General features: G+C 46.3%; 1 protein-coding gene across 3 annotated transcripts in view; it reads left to right on the forward strand.

Moving 5' to 3' along the window:
• Positions 1 to 23,562, forward strand: part of PRXL2A (peroxiredoxin like 2A) — a 29,190-nt gene extending 5,628 nt beyond the window's left edge. For 2 of the 3 annotated variants that reach the window (XM_030798260.1, XM_030798262.1), the window contains exons 2-6: positions 7,001 to 7,180; positions 8,959 to 9,050; positions 12,448 to 12,588; positions 13,887 to 14,051; positions 18,435 to 23,562. In XM_030798260.1, coding sequence (XP_030654120.1) covers positions 7,003 to 7,180; positions 8,959 to 9,050; positions 12,448 to 12,588; positions 13,887 to 14,051; positions 18,435 to 18,548 — 690 coding nt within the window. In that variant the 5' untranslated portion in view covers positions 7,001 to 7,002 and the 3' untranslated portion in view covers positions 18,549 to 23,562. The remainder of the gene's footprint in view (positions 1 to 7,000; positions 7,181 to 8,958; positions 9,051 to 12,447; positions 12,589 to 13,886; positions 14,052 to 18,434) is intronic. The other variant, XM_030798263.1, reaches the window with a different exon arrangement.
• The last annotated feature ends 461 nt before the right edge of the window (positions 23,563 to 24,023 follow it).

Genomic DNA, 24,023 nt, shown 5'->3' on the forward strand with positions numbered 1-24,023 from the left:
AATGGGGCCTGGGGAGGAATTGACTCAGCTTAGCCTAGGGAGCCCAGCTGGGTCTCGTCCTCTTGCCCCCATGTTCAGACCAGAGCTGCCACTCTGAGCTGCCACAGCTGTTGTTTGTTTGTGGCGTTATCCTACTTCACCTTCTGTGGGAGAGGGTGGATCAGATAAGCCCAGCAGTGGGGAACTGAATGCTATAGCTATGTCAGGTGGGGGCTGGCTCTTCTGTAAACAACCCTACTATTCTGTTTCAGACAAACTGACCCTTTCCTTAATGGAAGGGGGATAGAAAGGGGGAGGAAAGAGAAGGAACATCTGGTGTATGGTAAATTTCCTTTAAACATGGTTTGACTGTACATGATGACTGAAAAAATAAGGTGATTAAAAAAAATTCTCTTTAAGACAAAGGGAATCATACTCCTGGATCTCCAGGACCGAGTTCTTTCTTCTTTTCTTTGTTAATCAACAATTACAGCAGATGTAAACCTACTTCTGAATGTGTGGCGAGGAAAGGTAGTCTTTCAAGCTTTGGGGTCCTGTTCCTGTTGACTCGGGTCCAGGTTATAGTACTGCTGCCTGCTGGCTCTGTGACACAGGAGGAGTTACTGAACTCTGAACCTCAGCGTTAGCTGCTAAACAGGATAATCTTTGCATCACAAGACTGTTGAGTGAATGAAATTAGGCCATTACTGACAGGCTTCTAAGACCACTGGCTGCAGAGGTACGAAGGATTGCTGGCCTCCATACCTCTGCAATCTTAGAGGCCCATGTGAAAATGCATCGTTTCTGTTTAGAAATTAAAGTTCCTTTGATTGTCCTTTTTTGTGTGTAGGAAAAATTGTGATTTCAGAATTCAGGGTCTGCTCACTGTGCAGCAGGTCACAGAAGTACATGCTTCAAGACATGCCAGGATGGGAGTTGCTTTGTAGCCCAGGGGACTCGGATAAGAGGCTAGGCCTGTGTGCTCTCCAGATATTCCTGAAAGTAAATTTTCTATGCTTCTCTCTGGCACAAGAGTGGGCTGCTAGAGGCCCACTGGGTGCGGTCTGTCCATAGAGAGGCCTGATGCTCACCACTGGTCCCGATAACACTCTCAGCGTGGTGCTGCAGTGCCTGAGGATGGGGTCCACCGCCCCAGAGGGCTGATTCTCTGCTCACACTTTCAGGATCACAGTGGGAGGTTGGAAGACAGCACTTCTGGGGGTTTTGAGGTCTGGATCTTGTACCCAGCCCTTGAACTTGAGGTATGGAGATGGGGGTCTTTGGAACTTAGAAGTTTGAGTTCTCAGGGCTCCTTCAGCACTGACACTTGCCCAGTCAGCCCGCTGTCTCCCAGCTTAGCTGGCCCCATCCCAGCCTAGCCTCCTGTGTCCTACACCGGCTCCAAAGCCACTTCCTTCTGGGTGCTTCTGTGGCTACCCAGACTGGCTATTATTCCTGCACCACCATAGCCTCATGCCCATACATTGCCAAAGCTGCCTAACCTTCCCACTTGATTTTTTTTGTTATTTGTGTACCAGGTCCATATTTTCTTGAGGATTGTGTATCATTTTATGTCCTCCCAAATCGCCATTTATTGAACAGGTCTGTACTGAATAAATGTTTGGAAATAAATGTTGAGTCTAGTTGAGTTGAATTCTCTTGTGCCTAGGAGCAAACATGCCAAACGCCCATAACTGGACAGTGGGAAGGTGGAGGCTGTTTGAGTGTGGCAGGAATGTGTTAGAAGAATGTGGAGCTGACTGTGAGGGGCCCTGGACTTTGTGAATGCACTGATGTGTCCTAGGAGTCGGAGTCCATTTGTGGGATAGATGTAAGCTGGTGTTTGTATACTGACGCAGAAATGCCCATCAAATCTGTGATCAGAGACCATTCTATGTGCTCCTGAGTCATAATACAAGTCAGAAATCCAGGAACATTTTGGAAGTGCATAAAGGTACAGAAGTTGTTCCAGGCTCTGGGAAATCTCTTGTTTACAGCAAGTAGATAAGAGCTGTGGTTTTCCTCCTAATTGTTCTGTGAACTATCATCCAGTAATGTGTAATTTTGTCAAATTAAAGAATTGGAAGCAGGCCTGTGGCAGGTTCTTTCCTGTTTGTCCCAAGAACTTTGGTTGTCCATAAGCCATTGTCTCTGTAATTCAATTCTGTTGAATTCATTTCAGCATGCACTTGTGGTGAGCCTGCTTTGTACCAAATGTGCGCTGTGCTAGGCATGAGAGATTCAGAGATAAACTGCAGAATGTCGCCAAAGGAGAGAAATCTGACAGGTCCAAACCAGTGTGTCAAGCACATCAGAAGAAATGTGGGTGATGTTTGGGCACAGAACTGAGAAGGGGGTGAATCAACACCTCTTGGGGGTAGAAGTGGGAGGCTGGAAGTAGGGGGCTGGCAGAACATCAGGGAAGCTTTCTTAAAGAGGCCTCTGAGTTGTGAAGTGCAAAATGAAATAGGATATTCCAGGTAGAGGGGTAGAGATGTGTGCATGTCTGTAATGTTCTGTTCTCAGGGTCTTGGCGGGGGGCCCAGCTCTCCAAGGCCGGACCGCCCTCGTGACTTGACTTTATTCTGGCGGCTGATGGCCAACCAAGCACGAAGTCCTGAATTCTTTGCCCTAACACAATGCTTCTCAAACTTTAATGTGCTTATGAATTGCCTGCCAGTCTGACTAAAAGGCAGTATAAGATTCCTTAGTTCTGAGGTGTGGGTTGAGATTCTGCGTTTCTAGATGGTGCCATTTATGGGTTACATTTTGAATAGTGGGTAGTAAGAAACTCTTCTTTCTCAGCACAGGTCCCTCATGTCATACTGTTGTACCCAAGCGAGTTAGTGAGAACGCCACACTTTGAGACGAATTAAGAGTCCTTTATTAAGCCAGCGGCCAAAGAGATGGCTAACGCTCAAAATTCTCTCGGCCCCGAGGAAGGGTCTGATTAACTTTTATACCTAGGTTTAGGAAGGGGAGGGGGACTCAAATGCAATAATTCTACAGAAGTAAAAACATGCAAGAATCAAAAGAAGGAAAATGGTTACAGAGAGATAAACAATTTAAAAGACAAATGGTTATAAAAAGATCAAACCAGGTGCAAGGCTCTAAATCTTTCATTATAATTAGATATAGGGAGTAGGCCGGACATGAACTCAAGGCTTTACGTTGTTATCTTTTTAAGAAAAATCCTGGGAACTTCATACATTGTTGGTGCTAGTGCCTTATCAGTTAATTGGGCTCCTTTGAAACGCTGAGGATCTGCTTGCACAGGTCAACTCCTTGCGGAGGGGGGTTGGGTAAGGAGCCCTTAGTGTCTTGTAAATTAAGGGGTCAATTGGAGTTTGTCCTGCTTTCCCAGCTAGAGAGAGTCTTATTTACATGAGAAGCAAGGCTAGGTGATTAAAGAGACAAGCTGGATAAAATTCAAAGTAGCGAGTTAGAGTAAAAACAAGGTTACGCATTTCAAGACAACCATAGCAGCACCCCCTTCCCCAAGACACACACACACACACACACACACACACACACACACACACTGATTTTCCCCTTCTTTTTCCTCTTCCCAAGTATATAGATGCCAAATTCCTCTTTCTTAGATGTTGTTTTTTGTTTGGTTACCCCCATTACCTGGAACTTCTTTTCTTCTTCTTCATCTTTTTTTTTTTTTTTTTTTGAGACGGAGTCTCGCTCTGTCACCCAGGCCAGAGTGCAGTGGCGCGATCTCGGCTCACTGCAAGCTCCGCCTCCTGGGTTCACGCCATTCTCCTGCCTCAGCCTCTCTGAGTAGCTGGGACTACAGGTGCCCGCCACCACGCCCGGCTAATTTTTTGTATTTTTAGTAGAGACGGGGTTTCACCATGGTCTCGATCTCCTGACCTCGTGATCCGCCCGCCTCGGCCTCCCAAAGTGCTAGGATTACAAGTGTGAGCCACCTCGACCGGCCTTTTTTTTTTTTTTTTTTTTTTTAAGACAAGGTCTTGTTCTGTCACCTAGGCTGGAGTTCTGGGCTATAGTGATCCTCCCACCTCAGCCTCCCAAGTAGCTGAGACCACAGGCATGTGCCACCATGCCTGGCTAATTTTTTATAGACAGGATCCTCCCATGTTGTCCAAGCTTGTTTCAAACTCCTGGGCTCAAGCAACCCTCTTGCCTCAGCCTCCCAAAATTCTGGGATTACAGGCATGAGCCACCGCACTCAACCAAGGTTCTCTCTTATTCCTTTTTTTTATTTATTGATTTATTTTTTTTGAGACCGAGTCTTGCTGTCGCCCAGGCTGGAGTGCAGTGGCGCCATCTCGGCTCACTGCAGGCTCCGCCCCCCCAGGGTTCACGCCATTCTCCTGCCTCAGCCTCCCGAGTAGCTGGGACTACAGGCGCCCGCCACCTCGCCCGGCTAATTTTTTGTATATTTTAGTAGAGACGGGGTTTCACCGTGTTAGCCAGGATGGTATCGATCTCCTGACCTTGTGATCCGCCCGCCTCGGCCTCCCAAAGTGCTGGGATTACAGGCATGAGCCACCGCGTCCGGCCTATTACTTTAAAAAAAAAAAAAAATTATTTTAGATTCATGGGGTACATATGCATATTTGTTACATGGGTATATTGTGTAGTGATGGAGACTAGGCTTTTAGTGTACCCGTTATCCAATAGTGACCCTTATACCTGATAGGTAAAATTTCACCCTGCCCCCCCCCCACCCTCCCCTCTTCAGCTGTCCCCAGTGTCTGTTATTTCTATCTTTATGTCCATGTATACTATTGATTAGCTCCCACTTGCAAATGAGAACATATGGTATTTGATTTCCTGTTTCTGGGTTAGTTCACTTAGGATGATGGTCTCCAGCTCCGTGTTGCTGCAAAGGACATGATTTCATTCTTTTTTATGGCTGCCTCTTTTATTTCTTAAATCTGAATTTCCAGGTGGCTTCAGTGCTAGTCTGGCCTACCCTTTCCTTCCCAAAGTCACCACCGACTCACTCCCACCCCCACCCCATGCAGTGCACCCCTCACAGCCCCCACCCTTGGCAGTGACATTCAGATTTCCAGGGCCTTTCCTGATCCTTTAGAGACATCCTCTCCCGGCCAAGTCCTGCAAGGGAGACTTGAGTCAGAGGTTCTATGGGCTGGGGTGAGGTGGGCCACACAATTACCACACCCACTCCCAGGCCTATCCCCAGTGATCTAAGCACACAGAAGCAGGCTGGTACTTAGGGAGGAAGGCACCAGAGTATGCCAGAGCTTAGGATGGTGTGAGGACCAAATGGAAAGATAGATATTGTAAGTGGTTGTTGGGAGAAGGAAGGCTGGAGGTGGGGGTACCTTGTGGGCTGCTTCCAGGAGCTCCCACCCACAGGCACAAGTCTTCCTAGCTGGAGAGGGGCCTCAGTGAGGCACCCAGGCAGAAGCCAGGAACAAGGCTGAATTCTGACAGAACCCACCTGGAGCTCCATTTCAGTTGCAGAGACCCTTATCTTACACAGCTATCTTTTGCCCAGCCTCCTCTGCAGATGCCATAGAACCTCCTCTTTCTTTTCTTTTTTTTTTTTTTTTTTTTTTTTGAGACTGAGTCTTGCTCTATGACCAGACTGGAATGCAGTGGCACAATCTCAGCTCACTGCAACCTCCGCCTCCTGGGTTCAGGCGATTCTCCTCCCTCAGCCTCCCGAATAGCCGGGATTACAGGCGTGTGCCACCATGCCCAGCTAATTTTTGTATTTTTAGTAGAGACAGGGTTTCACTATGTTGGCCAGGATGGTCTCGATCTCTTGACCTCGTGATTCACCCGCCTCGGCCTCCCAAAGTGCTGGGATTACAGGCGTGACCCATGGCGCCCTGCCAGGACCCTCCTCTTTTTTTTTTTTTTTTTTTTTTTTTTTGAGACGGAGTTTCGCTCTTGTTGCCCAGGCTGGAGTGCAATGGCACGATCTCAGCTCACCACAACCTCTGCCTCCCAGGTTCAAGCCATTCTCCTGCCTCAGCCCCCTGAGAAGCTGGGATTACAGGCACGTACCACCACGCCCGGCTAATTTTGTATTTTTAGTAGAGATGAGATTTCTCAGTGTTAGGCTGGTCTCGAACTCCCGACCTCAGGTGATCCGCCCACCTCGGCCTCCCAAAGTGCTGGGATTACAGGCATGAGCCACCACGCCCTGCCAGGACCTCCTCTTTCTGATATAACACCTGCATTTGTTTGGCAGACATCTGTGTAGTTCTGTTCACAGGAGAAAAATGTCAGATGACTAAACACCAGTGTTTAACAGTGGCCATCAGTAGGTGGTAGCTTCAGAGAGTATTTGCTTTCTTATTGACTATGGTTTCATGTATTCTCTTTGTTTTGTTTTTTACTATAAGCGTATTTTGTTTTTATAATGAGGGAGAAATAAAGCTCTTCTCAATTGGGAGAAATTACTGCCTGCCTATAGTGAATGAGGCCCTGCTGGGCACTGGCTGGGGGCTTGATGAGTGGGATATGGTCCCTGTTTCTGGAGGGTCCTCAAACTAAAGAGGAAAGAAGATAGGGGAACAAAACAGTGTGGTTGGTGTTCTAAGTATCCTCTGATCACAGAAGAGAAAGCTGCCCCTACCCAGGGACATGATCCTGAGCCACCTGGATTGTGAGGGAGAACCAGGCATTGATGAGGAGGGGAATGAGGAAGTAGTCTGCCTACAGGGGACATAGCTTGGCACAGCTCCCCAGAGCTAGGGGCTGCAACTTGGGGCATGAGAAGAGAGAGCAGCAAGAGAAGCATTTGAGAAGGCTGTCATTTCTCTGTCATCACTCCTGACGCCCTGGTGAGCTCCACGGTGCAGGAACCTCCATGTGTGTGCTGCATCCCCAAGTTCTGGTGGCAGCAGGGTGCTCAGCAGCCCTTGTCCAGTCTCGCCTCTGACACTGCTGCTCCCGTCCCCTGTCCTGACCTCCTGGTCGGCTGTCCTGCCATAGCCTTGCCTGGAAGATGAAATTCCAGCTACCCTGTGGGAGCAGTAACGCCTTCTTCCTTCTTCTCAATCTCCAGAAATGTCTTTCCTCCAGGACCCAAGTTTCTTCACCATGGGGATGTGGTCCATTGGTGCAGGAGCCCTGGGGGCTGCTGCCTTGGCATTGCTGCTTGCCAACACAGACGTGTTTCTGTCCAAGCCCCAGAAAGCGGCCCTGGAGTACCTGGAGGATATAGAACTGAAAACACTGGAGAAGGGTAAGTGGCGACCCTTCAGGTCTCAGTACTTTTCCAAGGAGCTGGGATGCAGGCTTACTTACTGTTTTCTTTCTAAACTCTCTCCTTTTTTTAATTGAAAAGATAATATAACAACATTAGGAAAAATTTAATAACAATTTTTAAACTAGCAATAATTCTATTACCCTAACACAGTAATTTTTATTTTGGCATATTCCTTCCCATGTGTACATATTACATAGTGGTGCTTGGCTTAGGTGCTGTTTTATATTTTAGCTTTTCTTATCAAAAGCATTTTTCATTCTCTGTTGTTGTCTCTGTAACTATAATGATAAATTGTTCCATAATATTTAGTAATAATTACAATCTTTTACTAAACCAGTGCTTCCAGAGTGTATTCTGAGGAATTCCAGGCTTGTGGGATTGTCAAACTAAAAGGAGTTCCTGAGTGAACAAGTATGGGAGACACCTTTTATCCAATTCCATGCTCCTGATGCTCAGCACAGACATGTGCTTATTAGAATGAGGTGTCTGGATTGCTGCTGATTCAGGCATGGCCAGCCCCTCCTTGTGAAGAAGCTGTGGTGTCTTGAGGAATCACTTCAGGGTCGCCCATTAGAGTAGACCTGCCTATCTCCCTCTTCTGGGGGACTGCTAGAGTCCATTGTGGACAGCTTAGAGCCACACACTCAAATGTGTTAGCTCTGCCTCCTTGCTGTGTGCTCTCAGTGTTAGAGCTGTAGCTTGGTGGGATTTCAGTCATGCCAGTGGTGTGGCAAGAGAGTTGGAGTGGTGAAGGTCTCATTGATGGTGTGGTCACCATGTTAGCCCCCCAGGTGGAAGTCATCGTCATCTGTTTAGTAAGTAAGGAAGCTTGCCAAAGGCAGGCAGGAGATTGTGCAGGTTTATACTAGGTCACTAGGTCACCTTAGTAAAATACTAAGAGAGAGAGAGACCTGTTAAGCTTTGTTCGACCCAGGGTTTCCCAGTCTTATTTGATTACAGACTCTTCTCCCCACCCTCTCACCCACCTGACCCCACTTTTTTTTTTCCACATAACATCTATGGGAACATGGATCCCTCTGGGAAATACTAAAATAATTAAGGACTCATATTTATTGAGCCCTCACCAACTCTATATTACCAGACATTGTGGTGAGCACTTTTATATTCATCTTTCAATATGCCCTGTGGCCCAAAGTGGAGCTACTAGATATTTGCATTTTACAAATGAGGAAGCTGAGGTTCAAAGAGCAAAAATAACTTGCCCAGAGTTACACAGCTAGATTCAGACTTAGGTGGACCTTAGAGCTGGGCTTGAACTACAGTACTGTACTACCCCAAAGCATTTTATTCCTAGGCATCTTCTATCCTCCTTTGTTAATAATATTGCAGTTACCATATTTAGGTTAAAAATTTGAGACTTTTTCAGTTTGGGCCATGTTTCTGTTCTAAAGGATTATTATACAATATCTGATGACATCAGCAATAGACAAAATGGCCATTTTTCCAGAAATGTCCCACTTCTGAATGTTCAGGTTGGAAAAAAGATTTTCATGGTGGGAGGGACCTACTGGGTATATAATAGGATTCTTAAGCTTGGTTAACTTTCCTCAGGAAGGTGAGTATTCTGTCTGTCTGTGTTTCCTGTGTGTCTTTTCCCACGTGTGAAATGCCTGTCCAGGTCCTCTGCTAGGCCGGGTCCCTGACCTCGGCTGGACTTAGTGTGGTTCATGAGCTGCTTAGTGATCGGGGCTGGGCTGGGAGGAGATATCGAATTTCCTTTTTTTCTCTCTTAGAACCAAGGACTTTGAAAGCAAAGGAGCTATGGGAAAAAAATGGAGCTGTGATTATGGCCGTGCGGAGGCCAGGCTGTTTCCTCTGTCGAGAGGTGAGTGCAGATGAGGATCTATTCAGAGAAAAGGATCCTGGCAAGTAGGGGCCATTGTTTTCCGGCCAGAACCAAGGGCCCGTAAGCCAGCTTTAGCCTTTTACCCACGTGGTCTGTTGTTATTTGCTCTAGGTGTTTCTTTTGACTTGTGCTCTATTTCTGGTTTTTTTTGTTTTTTTTTTTTTAACAACTCACCCTCTCCTACTGGGATTAGCAACACATCTCAGTTTCCCTTAGTACTCCCAGGTCTTTCACCCTGTGCTGTACCTTCTGAGTCCTGGACCATATTCCAATTTAATCAGGGGCAGCGACCAGGTCCAATTCCGTGCTTCTGATGCTCAGCACAGACATATGATGTGCCTGGATTGCTTCTGATTCGGGTGTGGTCAATCCCTCCCTGTGATGAAGCTGCAGTGTCGGAGGAAACACTTCAAGGTTACCTATTCGAGCAGACCTGCCTCTCTCTCTCCTTGGGGAGCTCCTAGAGTCCATCGTGGACAACTGAGAGCCACATTCTCACATGTTAGCTCTGCCTCCTTGCTGTGTGCTCTCAGCATTGAATCTGTAGCTCAGTGGGATTTCAGTCATGGCAGTAGTGCATTTGGCATGAGAGTTTATTGAAAGTTGGAGCTCACTGACTGGGTGGTCTCCAGGTTGGCCCCTCGAAGGGAAGACATCATCTATTTGTATGTGATGGAGCTTATCAGTGGAAGGAAGGAATGGTGATTGTTGAAACACAAAATGCTAGTGTGAGAAGGAACATTGCAAATACTTGGATCTAGCCTTATCCCTTTATAGGTGGGCAAACTGAGGACCAGAGTGGTTAGTGGCCTGTTTGTGGTCACACAGCCAGTCAGTGGCAGAAGACCCAGATTCTGAAATTACTGCCCTGCCTGGGAGAAAACTGGGAATGACAGCATTCCTGCTCTTGAGACAACTTTGCATCTCAAGCAGTGGCTGTGGCGCTGTCCAAATTGTCATCTTCATTCTCCTGGTTCCCCTCCCTAACCCTGGGGCACCACCTTTCAGCCTTGCTGATCTCTCCATGCTTGTGTGATTGGGCTGGTAAAGAATCCACTTGCACTGCTGGATGCATGTGATGCCTGCAGTACCCTACTTCCAGGGTATTGTGTGCCTGCTATCTCAGTGGGTCCTCACCATAGCCCTTGGAAATACAGCTTGTTGTTTTACTCTCATTTTATTATTCTCATTACAGAGGAGGAAACAGTTACAGAGGTTGTAACAAAGCCACCCTGATTGGGGAGATGCATTAATTTTCTATTGCTGTAACAAATTACCTCAAACTCAATGGCTTTAACCAGCACAGATTTATCTTGTAGTTCTAGAGGTCAGAATTCCAAAGCGGAATCTAGTTGCATTCCTTCTGAAGACTTATAGGGGAGAATCCATTTCTTTTGCCTTTTCCAGCTGCTAGAGGCCACCTATGTATATTGGCTTATGGCCCCTTCCTCTGTTTTTAGGTCAGCAATGGCTGGCAAGTCGGCAACAGCATGGAAGCCTGTTTTGACTTGATTTCTCAGGGCCATTAAAATCCAGAAGGTTCCAAGAGCAACAGCTCTCCCTAATTATAACCTGTTTCCTTCTGTACTGGTCTGTGCCCACATAGAACATTTAGTGGAAACTTACGTTTCCAAAAAGATGGGTGGATGGCAATCTGAGTTATTTTGAGTGGCCCAACTAGCAAGTATGTGACTCAGTTTCCACATCATGGCTTTGTATAGTGCCACACCAGGAGTAAAGGGCCAGGAAAAGTGAGTAAGACCTTTCATCTCAGCCAGGTGCAGTGGCTCACATCTATAATCCCAGCACTTTGGGAGGCTGAGGTGGGAAGATCACTTGAGCCCAGGAATTTGAGACCACCCGAGGCAACATAGCGAGACCCTGTCTCTACAAAAAAAAAAAAAATTAGCCCAGCATGGTGGTGTGCACTTGTAGTCCCAGCTTTTCAGGAGGCCGAGGGAGGAAGATTGCTTGAGCCCAGGAGTTCAGGCTACAATGAGCTATGATTGTGCCACTGCAGCTGGGCAACAGGGCAAGACTCAAAAAAAAAAAAAAAAAAAAAAAAAAGGCCAGGCGCGGTGGCTCACACCTGTACTCCCAGCACTTTGGGAGGCCAAGGCAGGTGGATCACTTGAGGTCAGGAGTTCAACATTAGCCTGGCCAACGTGGCGAAACCCCATCTCTGCTAAAAATACAAAAAATTAGGTGTGGTGGTGCGCCCCTGTAATCCCAGTTACTTAAGAGGCTGAGGCGTGAGAATCACTTGAACCCAGGAGGTGGAGGTTGCATTGAACTGAGATTGTGCCACTGCACTCCAGCATGGGCGAGTAGCATGGGTGACAGAGCAAGACTCCATCTCAAAAGTAAAAGACCTTTCATATTACAAAAAGGTGGTTTTTGATTATATCAAACACTGTAGTCCTCTGCTCTAGGGCAAAATTTGCCAGTCACTAAAACTCTTGATAAATGTATTGTAATCAATTCTGCCTCATTAGTTGTCTTTTTCTTACTCTAGAAAATAAATGAAAAATTAAATGTACCTGCAACCATACAACAGCATATTTTTATTGGAGATGAGTAGACTGCATTTAAAAGGATTTGCTGCTCATTCTTTAATTCTGACACCAAATGTGAAAAAAGGATTGAGTTCTTAATGTTGAAGCTTTACCATGACTCATGCAGTTTCCCTCATTCATCTAGCACACAGTTCCCCTCATTCACCTAGCACACAGTTCCTCAGAGTCAAGGGCATCTGCATCTCAGCTCAGCTGCATTCTCCCCATTGTCCCCCTTCAAATCTTTCCACCTGGTATTTAGCACCTGTTTTATACCCAGCCATGTTCTAGGCACTGAGGGTTCCAAGAAATGGAAGACATAGTTTCTAACTATTAGAAACATTTGGGAATGTAAGAGACAACACTCAACTTAGTGGTAACATGCAGACTCAGTACAGAAAATGTCACCAAAGAGGGAAGATAGGATATGCACAGAGAAGCAGGGCTTTACTTCAGGGTGGACTAGCCAGGGAGATCTTTTTAGAACAGGGATACCTTTCCAGAGGGTAGGGTTGAGCTGAAGAGAGAAGGAAGGTTATGGCTAGAGGAGTGTGTGTCTGCTGGGCCCTTGTGTTAGTTTGGTCTGGTGCAGGGAAGGGGCTGGGAGATGATGTAGGAGAGAAGCATTGTGGGCAGGAGGAGAGGATGTGTTTGGGTATGGCTGCTCCCAAGCTGTGGTTGGGACAGCCATAACAGGAGCCTTGCCTCTGCTTTCCACTGGAGAAGACAAGGAGCCTGGGCTGCAGAGGAAACCTGACACCCTATGTGGAGGCCCACAGCCAGCTGGGACAGATGTCCCTGAACTCTTGTGTCTTCTACAGGAAGCTGTGGATCTGTCCTCCCTGAAAAGCATGTTGGACCAGCTGGGCGTCCCCCTCTATGCAGTGGTAAAGGAGGACATCAGGACCGAAGTGAAGGATTTCCAGCCTTATTTCAAAGGAGAAATCTTCCTGGATGAAAAGGTGTGTGTGCTGGGAGGCTTTTAGACATAGACTGCTGGGGATTGTGCTCACCTGTGTGATAGTCGGGTAGCCCAGGTATGTCTGGCCTGGAGCTGGAGGCTGGCCTTCCCTTCAGCTGTCCTGAACTTGCAACGCCTTTTTCAGCCCCCTGAGCAGAGCATGATCAGACATTTTAAAGCTGTCCTCTCAGTTACAGACAGTCCCTGACCATCCGATGGTTTGACTTACGATCTTTGTGATGGTGCAGAAGTGATAAGCATTTAGTTTCTACATTTCTTCAAGAACCCATATAGCCATTCTGTTTAATATTCAATAAACTACATAAGTTATTCAACACTTTATTTTAAAATAGGCTTGTGTTACATGATTTTATTCAACTGTAGGTTAATGAGAGTGTTCTGAGCATGTTTAAGGTAGTGTGGGCTAAGCTATGAGGTTAGGTGTATTAAATGCATTTCAATATAAGATATTTCAACTTATGATGGGTTTACAGGGACATAATCCCATTGTAAATTGAGGAGCATCTGTATTACTGAAGCCTTTCCTGCCACGTGAACGGTGAGAGTAGGGAATAGCTGAAACTCCAACAGGTTCCTCCACTGTTGGGGGCCTAGTACAAAGCCCCACACCCTGTCCCTTAATTCATTTATTTCTTTCTCTTCTGCTCCCACCTCTGCAGAAGGTAGCGCTGTTACCATCCTGTCAGGTGGAAGACTAGTGAGAAGGTAGAGTCAGAATTGAAATCTACGGGTGTCACCCTAGGTCAGGCCTACCTTGAGGTCCGAAACTGGACCCAGCAGGGTTCTGTTTCCTTGGCAGTTGAGAATGGACCTGGATTGGCTGGGCATGGTGGCTCATGCCTGTAATCTCAGCACTTTGGGAGGCTGAGGTGGGCAGATCATTTGTGGTCAGGAGTTCAAGACCAGCTTGGCCAACAGGATGAAACCCTGTCTCTACTAAAAATTCAAAAATTAGCCGGGCGTGGTGGCAGGCACTTGTAATCCTAGCTACTTGGGAGGCTGAGGCAAGAGAATCGCTTGAACCTAGGAGGTGGAGATTGCAGTCAGCTGAGATTGCGCCATTGTACTCTAGCCTGAGTGACAGAGCAAGACTCCATCTCAAAAAAAAAAGTGGACCTGAATGTGGGCAGTGTGTGTGTGTTGGGTAGGAGAGAATACTGGAACCAGCAGCCTTTTGAGTCTTTGCGTGAGAACCAATGCCCCGTCAGGAGCCTTTCCTCCTTGAGGAAGGCAGGCATATAGAGTACTCATATGGGATCTGTCTTTCTCACTCCATAGAAAAAGTTCTATGGTCCACATAGGCGGAAGATGATGTTTATGGGATTTATCCGTCTGGGAGTGTGGTACAACTTCTTCCGAGCCTGGAATGGAGGCTTCTCTGGAAACCTGGAAGGAGAAGGCTTCATCCTTGGGGGAGTTTTCGTGGTGGGATCAGGAAAGCAGGTGAGTTCTTGGTGTTTACTTGTGGTCTGTAGGGGTCTGTATCTGTGAGTGTGAGACTCCAACCAGAAGCTGGAGTGGGGGTTGACTTTCCCTGTTTTGGGTCTCCTAGCCTTCCTTCTAGCAAGCCAGGGAACATGAAGAAGGGAAGGGAAGGCAGTTGTTGTTTATCACACATCTTTCTCTGCTTGTACCTCATACTTGCATCTACTCACTCATCACAGTGACACCATGAGACAGTCTGATCATTTTGCAGACAAGGAACTTAGAACTGAAAAGGGACGAGCAGCTGCACAAGGAGCACAGCTCATGGGTGGCTCTGCTAGGCCTGAACTCAGGTTTGCTGACTTTAAGTTCAAGGAGCACAGCTCATGGGTGGCACTGCTGGGGCCTGAATCCAGGTTTGCTGACTTTAAGTTTTGTTTTCTGTGCTTGAACAAAAGCATAGTTTTATTCTGTTTTTGAATTTACTCTCTTGCAGTGTTCCAGGCCACCATGGATGGATGATAGAAAAAAAAATAAGGAGGAGAAAATAAGGAATAGAACCAGGCCTAATTAGGGGAAGTGGCAAGGAGGTGGCGGGGAGACAATGCTTTTTTCTGTGGGGATCTTGGTGTCAGGGCTGGCCTAGGAAAGGGGTCTGACTCCTGCAAACAGGCTATTATTATAGGTCCTGGCTGTGAGGCTCCACAAGCAGCATGGAGCCCTAGAGGAAGGTGTGGAAAGGAGGAATGGGGTTTCTGTAGGCCCAAGAGTTGTTTGTGTTGGAGTCTAGGCAGCCTTGAGCCATGGTGGCTCCCCTGCCCTGGAGGGCAGTGTCAGCAGAGGCCAGGAGGATGTGTAGCAGGGATGGAGCAAAGTGGATGAGGGGGCTGGGTGCGGTGGCTCACACCTGTAATGCCAGCACTTTGGGAGGCCAAGGTGGGCGGATCACTTGAGGCCAGGAGTTCCAGACCAGTCCAGACTGGCCAACATGGCAAAATCCCATCTCTACTAAAGAAAAGCTTAAAAAATTAGCCGGGCGTAGTGGTGCGTGCCCATAGTCCCAGCTACTTGGGAGGCTGAGGCAGGGGATTTGCTTGAACCCAGGAGGCAGAGGCTGCAGTGAGCCTAGATTGTGCCACTGAACTCCAGCCTAGGCGACAGAGCAAGACTCTGTCTCAAAAAAGCAAGTGGATGAGGGAAGGGTATGGGAGAAGGACCTGGAAACTGGTGGCCTGACTTCTAGGCCTGTCTCTGTCAATTTTGGACATGACATTAACGTGTAGAAAGTGTTTTCTTTCTGTAGAAAGATGGGATTTATCTGCATTGTTGGATCTCACTATTAATGTTGATAATTACATACTCTTCCCAATTTGGGAGGAATAAAAGGGAATAGAAATCCTTCAAGTTTAAGCTGTATTTCTTTTTTTTTTTTTTTTTTTTTTTTTCGAGATGGAATCTCACTGTGTCGCCCAGGCTGGAGTGCAATGGTGTGATCTTGGCTCACCGCAAGCTCCATCTCCTGGGTTCAGGCCATTCTCCTGCCTCAGCCTCCCAAGTAGCTGAGACTACAGGCACCCACCACCATAGCCGGCTAATTTTTTTGTATTTTCAGTAGAGACGGGGTTTCTACTCGTGATCTGCCGCCTAGGCCTCCCAAAGTGCTGGGATTACAGGCGTGAGCTACCACGCCCAGCCTGAGCTTTATTTCTTATGTCTTCCTTTTACAGCTTGGTAACTGATTCGCTTGACTATATTAGAATTTAGCATAAAATGGTGTCTGATTTAACATAAACCGATTTGCTAATTTTCTGGTAAATCTGTCAAAGTGTCTTAGTAATAATGGTTTCCAATGAGTGCCTGTCTTGTTCTACGTGCTCAAGTGCATGGTCTCATGTCTTCCTCACAACCAATCTAGGATGTTAGGCATTTTTATTCCCATCCACATATACAGCAGTCGGCCTAGAGATTTAAAATAATTCGGCCAAAGACACAGCTAAGTGGTACAATGGAAATGAAACTTAGGAACTCAAATCTGTCAAACTCCAGAGACCCTGCCAGGCCCTACCCTGCCCTGCCCAGCCCAGCCCCTAGCCTCTCCTTGGAGGTGTTTCCCAGTGACCACTTCCTGATGTCCTTATGCTTGGGCAGGCCACTTCCCCAGTGGATTGCCCATCCTCTTCCCACTCTGACACTGTGGGGTTCCTTCCCCTACTCGCCTCTGCCTTCTCATGGCCTCTAGGGCAGGGCTTGGCATGCCTGCCAGCCTTTTCTTGCCTGGCGATGACTCATCTAGTGCTCATGGGCCCTGCTGGCACGTTTCTGATGTTGCTAGGTGTGTTTGACTTTTGTTGGTATTCCCTGGAGCCCCTGGCCTTTATTCTTCTAGGTGGAAGGTTAACTGGCTAGCTGAACTTCAGGACTTATTTCAGTTCTTATTGGGTGTAGAGTTTTTGTAGTCTAAAATTGGGGTGGTGGGGATTTCCTTTTTTTTTTTTTTTTTTTCTTTTTTTTTTTTTTTTTTTTTTGGAGACAGAGTTTCACTCTTGTTGCCCAGGCTGGAGTGCAATGGCATGATCTCAGCTCACTGCAACCTCCACCCCCACCGGGTTCAAGCGATTCGCCTGCCTCAGCCTCCCGAGTAGCTGGGATTACAGGTACCCGCCACCATGCCCAGCTAATTTTTGTAATTTTAGTAGAGACAGGGTGTCACCGTGTTGGCCAGACTGGTCTCAAACTCCTGACCGCAAGTGATCTACCCACATTGGTCTCCCAAAGTGCTGGAATTACAGGCGTGAGCCGCCGCACCCGGCCTGAATTTTCTTTTTAATAACAATCTTGAAAGCATTCTTAAAGAAGCAGCAGCTAGGCAACATAGCAAAACCCCATCTCTATAAAGAATAAAAAAGTTTAGCCGGTGTGGTGACGTGCACCTGTAGTCCTGGCTACTTGGGAGGCTGAAGCAGGAGGATTTTTTGAGCACAGGAGTTCAAGGCTGCAGTAAGCTATGATCGCACCACTGAACTACAGCCTGGGAAACAGAGCAAGACCCTGTGTGTAAATAAATAAAAAGTGTGTTTGCACTACAGAAAATTTAAAAACAGCAGAACATTAGAAGGTGGGGAAAACCATCCTATGAGCTCAACCACCATGGAAAATCCATTGGAACAAAGCTGAGTGGCCTTTCCTTTTGTTTTGCTTTGCTTTAGAAAATTGTACCTTACTAAACTAGATGTTCTTTTTTCATTTAACAGTATATTGTGAACATTTTCCTATGTCACTATATATTCTTAGTTTTTTGTTCGTGTTTTTGTTTGTTTAGATGGAGTCTCGCTCTGTCGCCCAAGCTGGAGTGCAGTGGTGCAATCTCGGCTCACTGCAGCCTCCGCCTCCCAGCCTCCCAGCCTCCCAGGTTCAAGGGATTATCCTGTCTCAGCCTCCTGAATAGCTGGGACTAAAGGCTTGAGCTACCATACCTGGCTAGTTTTTGTATTTTTAGTAGAGACCAAGTTTCACCATGTTGGTCAGGCTGGTCTTGAACTCCTGACCTCAAGTGATCCGCCCACCTCAGCCTCCTAAAGTGCTGGGATTACAGGTGTGAGCCACAGCACCCAGCCTGTTAGTATTTTTAATGTCTGTATTACGGTTTACTGAGCAAGTAAATATAATTTTCTGACCTGCTTGCCCATAATCACCACAGTGTGGTGGGCCTTTTTTTTTTTTTTTAAGTCTTTAAAATAATGACATAGTGTATTTACAGAATTTCTTTTTAAGATGAGTTTCCAGATATAATGAATCAAAGAACTCTCACAAGGATTCCTTGATGCTGATCTCAAACATGTTATTTTGTCTTTTTTTAGACTTTAGATAACTTTGGGGTATCCTGTGTCTTAGTGCATTTTTCCTCACCGTATGAGAAGAAAGTGGCTTCCAGTTTCTTAGGAGACTAAAGAAAAAAGAGGGTCTCTCTTTTAGATGGTCATTCTGGGTCTTCCAAAGTCTGACCTCTGAGCTCCACTTCCACACCTTTGGGCCTTTCTGTGTTAGCTTCATTTTTCTCTCTTTACCTGGTATGTTCTTTTACCTGCATCTCTACTTGTAGACATCCTGGTTACCCTCCATGCTTTATCATCTATGAGGCCTTCCCTGATTGCCCTTGTCATGCTTTATCACTTCTGACTTCCTGCTTCTAGAGAGCTGCTGGTACAGGCCAGATGGATGTGGCCTTCCCCAGTCTGCCTTCCCTCAAAGACTGAACTCCTTGAGGGCAGGAGCCAGGCCATATTTGGATCTGTGTCCTTTGCTGTTCAAGCAAAAGGCTTGACAGACAGCTGGTCCTCGATGCCTGTCTCATGAACGAACGATTTAGGATGAGGACTGACATTATCTCTTGTTTCCTTTTAGGGCATTCTTCTCGAGCACCGAGAAAAAGAATTTGGAGACAAAGTAAACCTACTTTCTGTTCTGGAAGCTGCTAAGATGATCAAACCACAGACTTTGGCCTCAGAGAAAAAATGATTGTGTGAAACTGCCCAGCTCAGGGATAACCAGGGGGCATTCACCTGTGTTCATGGGATGTGTTGTTTCCACTTATGTCCCTAAGGAGTGAGAAATCCATTTATACTCTACTCTCAGTATGGATTGTTAATGTATTTTAATATTCTGTTTAGGCCCAGTAAGGCAAAATAGCCCCAAAACAAGACTGACAAAAATATGAAAAACTAATGAAGATTATTAAGCTAAAACCTGGGAAACAGGAGGCTTAAAATTGACTGCCAGGCTGGGTGCAGCGGCTCACACCTGTAATCCCAGCACTTTGGGAAGCCGAGGTGAGCAAGTCACTTGAGGTCGGGAGTTCGAGACCAGCCTGAGCAACATGGCAAAACACTTCTCTACTAAAAATACAAAAATCAGCCGGGTGTGGTGGCATGCACCTGTAGTCCCAGCTACCCGGGAGGCTGAGGCAGGAGAATCACTTGAACCTGGGAGGTGGAGGTTGCAGTGAGCCGAGATCACGCCACTGTATTCCAGCCTGGGTGACTGAGACTCCATCTAAAAAAAAAAAAAAAAAAAAAAAATTGATTGCTGTGCCTCATTACAAATGCATATGGTGTTTGAGTGCTGTTGTTTGAAATTATTTTTCTTTTTGGGTCTTCAAAAATCCAAGAAAAGTTGATGATTGACTTGAAGATTACAGAATTTAAGGTTTTTTGGCATGTGTGTTTTCTATTAATAATTGATTATATGATGTCAAAGTAATACTTTCATAATAGAATTGACATGCTCTGGGATAGTTTGACAAAGGTAAATTATAAAGTGAAATCTCTCGTTTCATTATCTTCCATTCTAACCTCAGAGATCTGTTTCTCTAGAAAAAATGACCATCTCTGGTTTTAATAAAATTATGCATCAGAAATCACCTGTATGTATAAGATTTTCTGATAAAACTAATAATTATATTTACCATATCATTGGCTGAAAGTAAAAAAAGTCAGCATTCTCCATGGCTGAGGCGTAAAGTGCCTGGGGGGATTCCTCTGGTTCTAGCTATCTAAGTGGTTTGAAAATGACCAGGAAAAATTCATCCCGTCATTCATGTTAGTAATTTTGCTGTCTTTCCTAGAGGAATGACTTTGGTGTTTAAAATTGGTAGCTGTTTTTCTATTGGTCTTTTAGCCTAATTTGGCAAATCAGAACAAAGGACATAGAGATGATGAAAAATAACTTTATCTTTTTTGTTTGAATTTTGTCATGTAAGTTTGAGTGACATCATCAAGACCTACCAGGAGCTTGGCTGCAGGGAGTCTACTCAAGGCATCAAACTGGCCCAGGAGTAAAAAGGTGGTGGTGGTGGAAATAGGAAATAGTGTTAACCCAGGGGACTGGCCCAGCCAGGAAGAGAAGGGAATCAGTGTTTACCCAGGAAAGCAAGAATGGATACTGACATTGGAGGTAAAGCTGGGAAAGTAGGAGAGCATCCGGATTGAGTATGCAGAGTGAGTTAGGGGTGAGTGGTTCAGGACTAAGACCCACTAAGACCATGCTTGCATCTGACTTCATGTAGCAGTGGCTGCACGGGGTATGCATGGGCCCATAAAGGGCTGGGCTTCTGCAGCATTTGAGGCCACAGCCTTTGGTACTTGCACAGGGTTGGTACCTGTCATCCTTAGGACTCCAGCTACTGACAGGATAACTCAGTACCTAAACTTAGAGCTTGAATACCTAAGACACTTGATGGTGAAACAGTTCTCTTGCAACTAAAGAAGAACCTGAGGTCAGGTGTGGTGGCTCATGCCTGTAATCCTAGCACTTTGGGAGGTCAAGGTAGAAGGATCACTTGAGGTCAGGAGTTCAAGACCAGCCTGGCCAGCATGGTGAAACCCCATCTCTACTAAAAATACAAAATATTAGACGGACGGGGTGGTACATGCCTGTAATCCCAGCTACTCGGGAGGCTGAGGCAGGAGAATCACTTGAACCCAGGAGGCAGAGGTTGCAGTGAGCCGAGATCGTGCCACTGCACTCCAGCTTGGGCAACAAGAGTGAAACTCCGTATCAAAAAAAAACCTGAGAGGACACTGCACCAATGGAGATGCATCAAGAGAAACATTTTTGGTTTTTTGTGAGCTCTCACCAACTTTTTTCCCCTGGGTACTCACGTGCAGTGTGGTCTTTTTCTGATTAGCATGTCATTTTGGAAAGAGCACTGGATTGAGTCATGAGGCGTATTCAATTTCTAGTTTACCAGTGTGATCTTAAGCAAAGATCTAACTCATTGGCAAAATGGGCGTAATTCCTTCCCATTCAGGGCTGTTTATGATAAGTCACTGAGGGAATGATAAATATTATGACACTGCTTCTCAGACTATAATGTACATGCACATCACATAAGGACCTTGTTAAAATGGAGACTTAAAAAGCTGGACACTAAAGGCAATAATGACAGATTTTACTCAATAACTACTGCAGAAGGAGAGTCCTCAGTATAGAACTGAGCTTAGCTCCAATCTGTGCAGAGGTGACGGAATTTTAAAGGGGAAGGAGGAGGTTCAAATAGAACTAGGGAAATGCAAAATTACAAAAAGCTGGTAAGGAGATTGGTCAATGTGATTCGGCTATCTGTGTCTACTAACTCTCAAGTTTATCTATCAAAGTTAGGATCCTAGCCTCCCACAGAGACCAGGAGTTGGCCTTGTCATTCCTGATAATTATATGACAAAGGGATGGCTCCCAGAAAAAGTGAGAAACACATTCCTGTGCAGCAGAAGATACATATATCCCTCAAAGGGACAGAAAGGATTTACAATTGTAAATTTTATAAAGTACGTCCTCTAAGAAGAGGGAGGGGCTGGGTGCCTTGGCTCATGCCTATAATCCCAGCACTTTGGGTGGCCAAGGTGGGTGGATCACCTGAGGTCAGGAGTTCAAGAGCAGCCTGGCCAACATGGTGAAACCCTGTCTCTACTAAAAATACAAAAGTTAGCCTGGTGTAGTGGTGCGCACCTGTAATCCCAGCTACTCAGGTGGCTGAGGCAGGAGAATCGCTTGAACCTGGGAGGTGGAGGGTGCAGTGAGCCGAGATCACGCCACTGCACTTCAGCCTGGGTGACAGAGCGTGACTCCATCTCAAAAAAAACAAGAGGGAGATTAGAAATCTATGATCAGGCATTGGCTGAAACAAATGGTAAATTCTTTTGGCAGCCTTGAGCTTCCCCAGGCAGGGACCCAAAGGGGCCTGGGTTATCCCTGAGACACGGCCTCGAGCTGCTAGAAACTATGCTAGTGTTTGTTCAAGTCTCTCCGTGTCTGGGGTGGGCAAAATCGTTTGTGCTGAAAATCAATGATTTGCAGCTCTCAAGATTCCGGTAGGCAGTCAGGGTGGGCCTGAGTTTCTGCTTTTTTTTTTCTTTAGGTACAGGATCTTGCTCTGTCACCTAGGCTAGAGTGTAATTAGTGGCCCAATCATGGCTGACTGCAGCTGCAAACTCCTGGGTACAAGCTGTTCTGGCTCAGCCTCCCAAGTTACTGGGCTTACAGGTGGATGCCACCATACCCAACAGATTTTATTTTTGTAGGGATGGGGGGGGGGTCTCCCTGTGTTGCCCAGGCTGATCTCAAACTCCTGGCTTCCCAAAGTGTTCAGATTACAGGTGTAAGCCACTGCACCTGGCCAGCCTCTGCATTTCCAACAGGTTCCAGGTGATCTTGATGTTCTGCTGGTCCATGGGTCACACTTGGAGAAGCATGGTTCTAAAGGACTGTACAGATTAGTCATTAATCTCTGTGGGCTTTGGACTTGAAGCTTCAGCAGCCTTTGACAAGCATTTGCAGGTTTTCTTTTTATTTGATAAACTGAGAATCCATATGCAAAGAAATGCAAAAAAATTCCAAGAATGTAAGAAAATGTCCTTGCTGTAAAGCTGGTGGTTCTCAATCTCGGATACGCAGAATCACCTGGTGTGGGGGTTGGGGGCGGGGTGCAGTATAAAAATTATTAAATCAGAATCTCTGGGGTAGGCCCCAAGCAAGTTTTTTGTTTTTTTTTTTCTTCAGATAGAATCTTGCTTGTCAACTAGGCTAGAGTGCAGTAATGCAATCATGGCTTACTGCCGCTTTAACTTCTGGGCTCAAGTGATATCCTCCCACCTCAGCCTCCCTAGGAGCTGGGACTACAGGCATGGACTACCACACCCAACTAATTTTTAAATTTTTTGTAGAGGCAGGCTCTTATACTATCTTGCACAGGCTAGTCTCGAACTCCTGGGCTCAAGCAGTCATCCTGTCTCAGCCTTCCAAAGCTCAGGGATTACAGACATGAGCCACAGCGCCAGGCCAACAATAGTTCTTAAAGCTCCTGGGGTGATTCCAATATGCAGCCAAGGTTGAAAATTACCCTTTAAAAGGCTCGGCATCCAGTATGGAAGACCAGCACTCACATGTCGGGAGACCTTACCCAGAGCCAGGCTGCCCCGATCATCTCTGATAACTTTAAAAGGAAGGCCTCTGAAGCAGCCTCAGAAGCAAAAGTTTCTGTCTCACCTTCTCCTGCCCTCTTGTTTCTGGCTTCTCATTCTCCCCCAAGGCTACCCATAGAAACTAGAATCCCTCTTCCCCAAGGCAGGTCATCAGAAACCAGAACCAGTTTTACCCAAAGCCAGCCATAAAACCTAAAAATAGTCCTCTCACTCCCCACTCCCCTTTCTGTAAAAACTGGTCGGAAAGAAATGATCTGACCTACCGTGTTTGACTGTCATGAGATACCCATTCCAGAGAGGGTCCCACCCCATGCCCAGAAGGAAGGAATGCTGCGCAGAGAGGCCAAGAAGAATCTAGACAGGCCTTGCTGGGTTTCCCCTCTCAAGTCTATTACTATTAGATCATACCCTTCTTGTCCAATCATATTTCTACACAGTCTGTAATCTGTTGAACCTAAACATAAAAATGGACAATTCCCCTGTATCTTGGGATCTTCATTCTGAAGGCTCACATACAATTATGATCAAATAAATTTGTTTGCTTTTTCTCCTATTAATTTGCTTCTTGTCAGTGATTTTTTCAGCAATTCCTTGGCCCTGGCAGTGGCAAGGGTCACAGATGGTGTGGACATGGGTGCATGGGGAACCCCCAGCTGGAGGAACTTTCAAGGCAGGGATTTGGATAGCGAAGCATGACTAGGGGAAAACAGGGAAGAGTCTAGTCTGTTTTGTTTACCTGCTTCTATGTCCTCTCTCCCAATATGCAGATTTCTCAAAAGCAATGCCTGTGTCTACTTTCTTTCCCAGAGCAAAGCATACCATTGCAGTGTAGGGGAGTGGAGGGCAGGGAAGGTGAGCTGTGGGGAAGAGGCTGTAAGGGTTGTGAGGATAGAGGGTGGATGCAGTCAGGGCAGACTGAAGTTTCTCCCCAGCGCTGGCTGGGTTGAACCCTCCCTCCATTCTGGGTTGCCAGTGCCCCATGGGGCAAGCAAGAAGGTGTGTATTTGTCAGTTTATGT

The sequence above is a fragment of the Nomascus leucogenys genome, chromosome 18 (genome assembly GCF_006542625.1).
Source record: "Nomascus leucogenys isolate Asia chromosome 18, Asia_NLE_v1, whole genome shotgun sequence".
Classification (NCBI taxonomy): Eukaryota; Metazoa; Chordata; class Mammalia; order Primates; family Hylobatidae; genus Nomascus; species Nomascus leucogenys.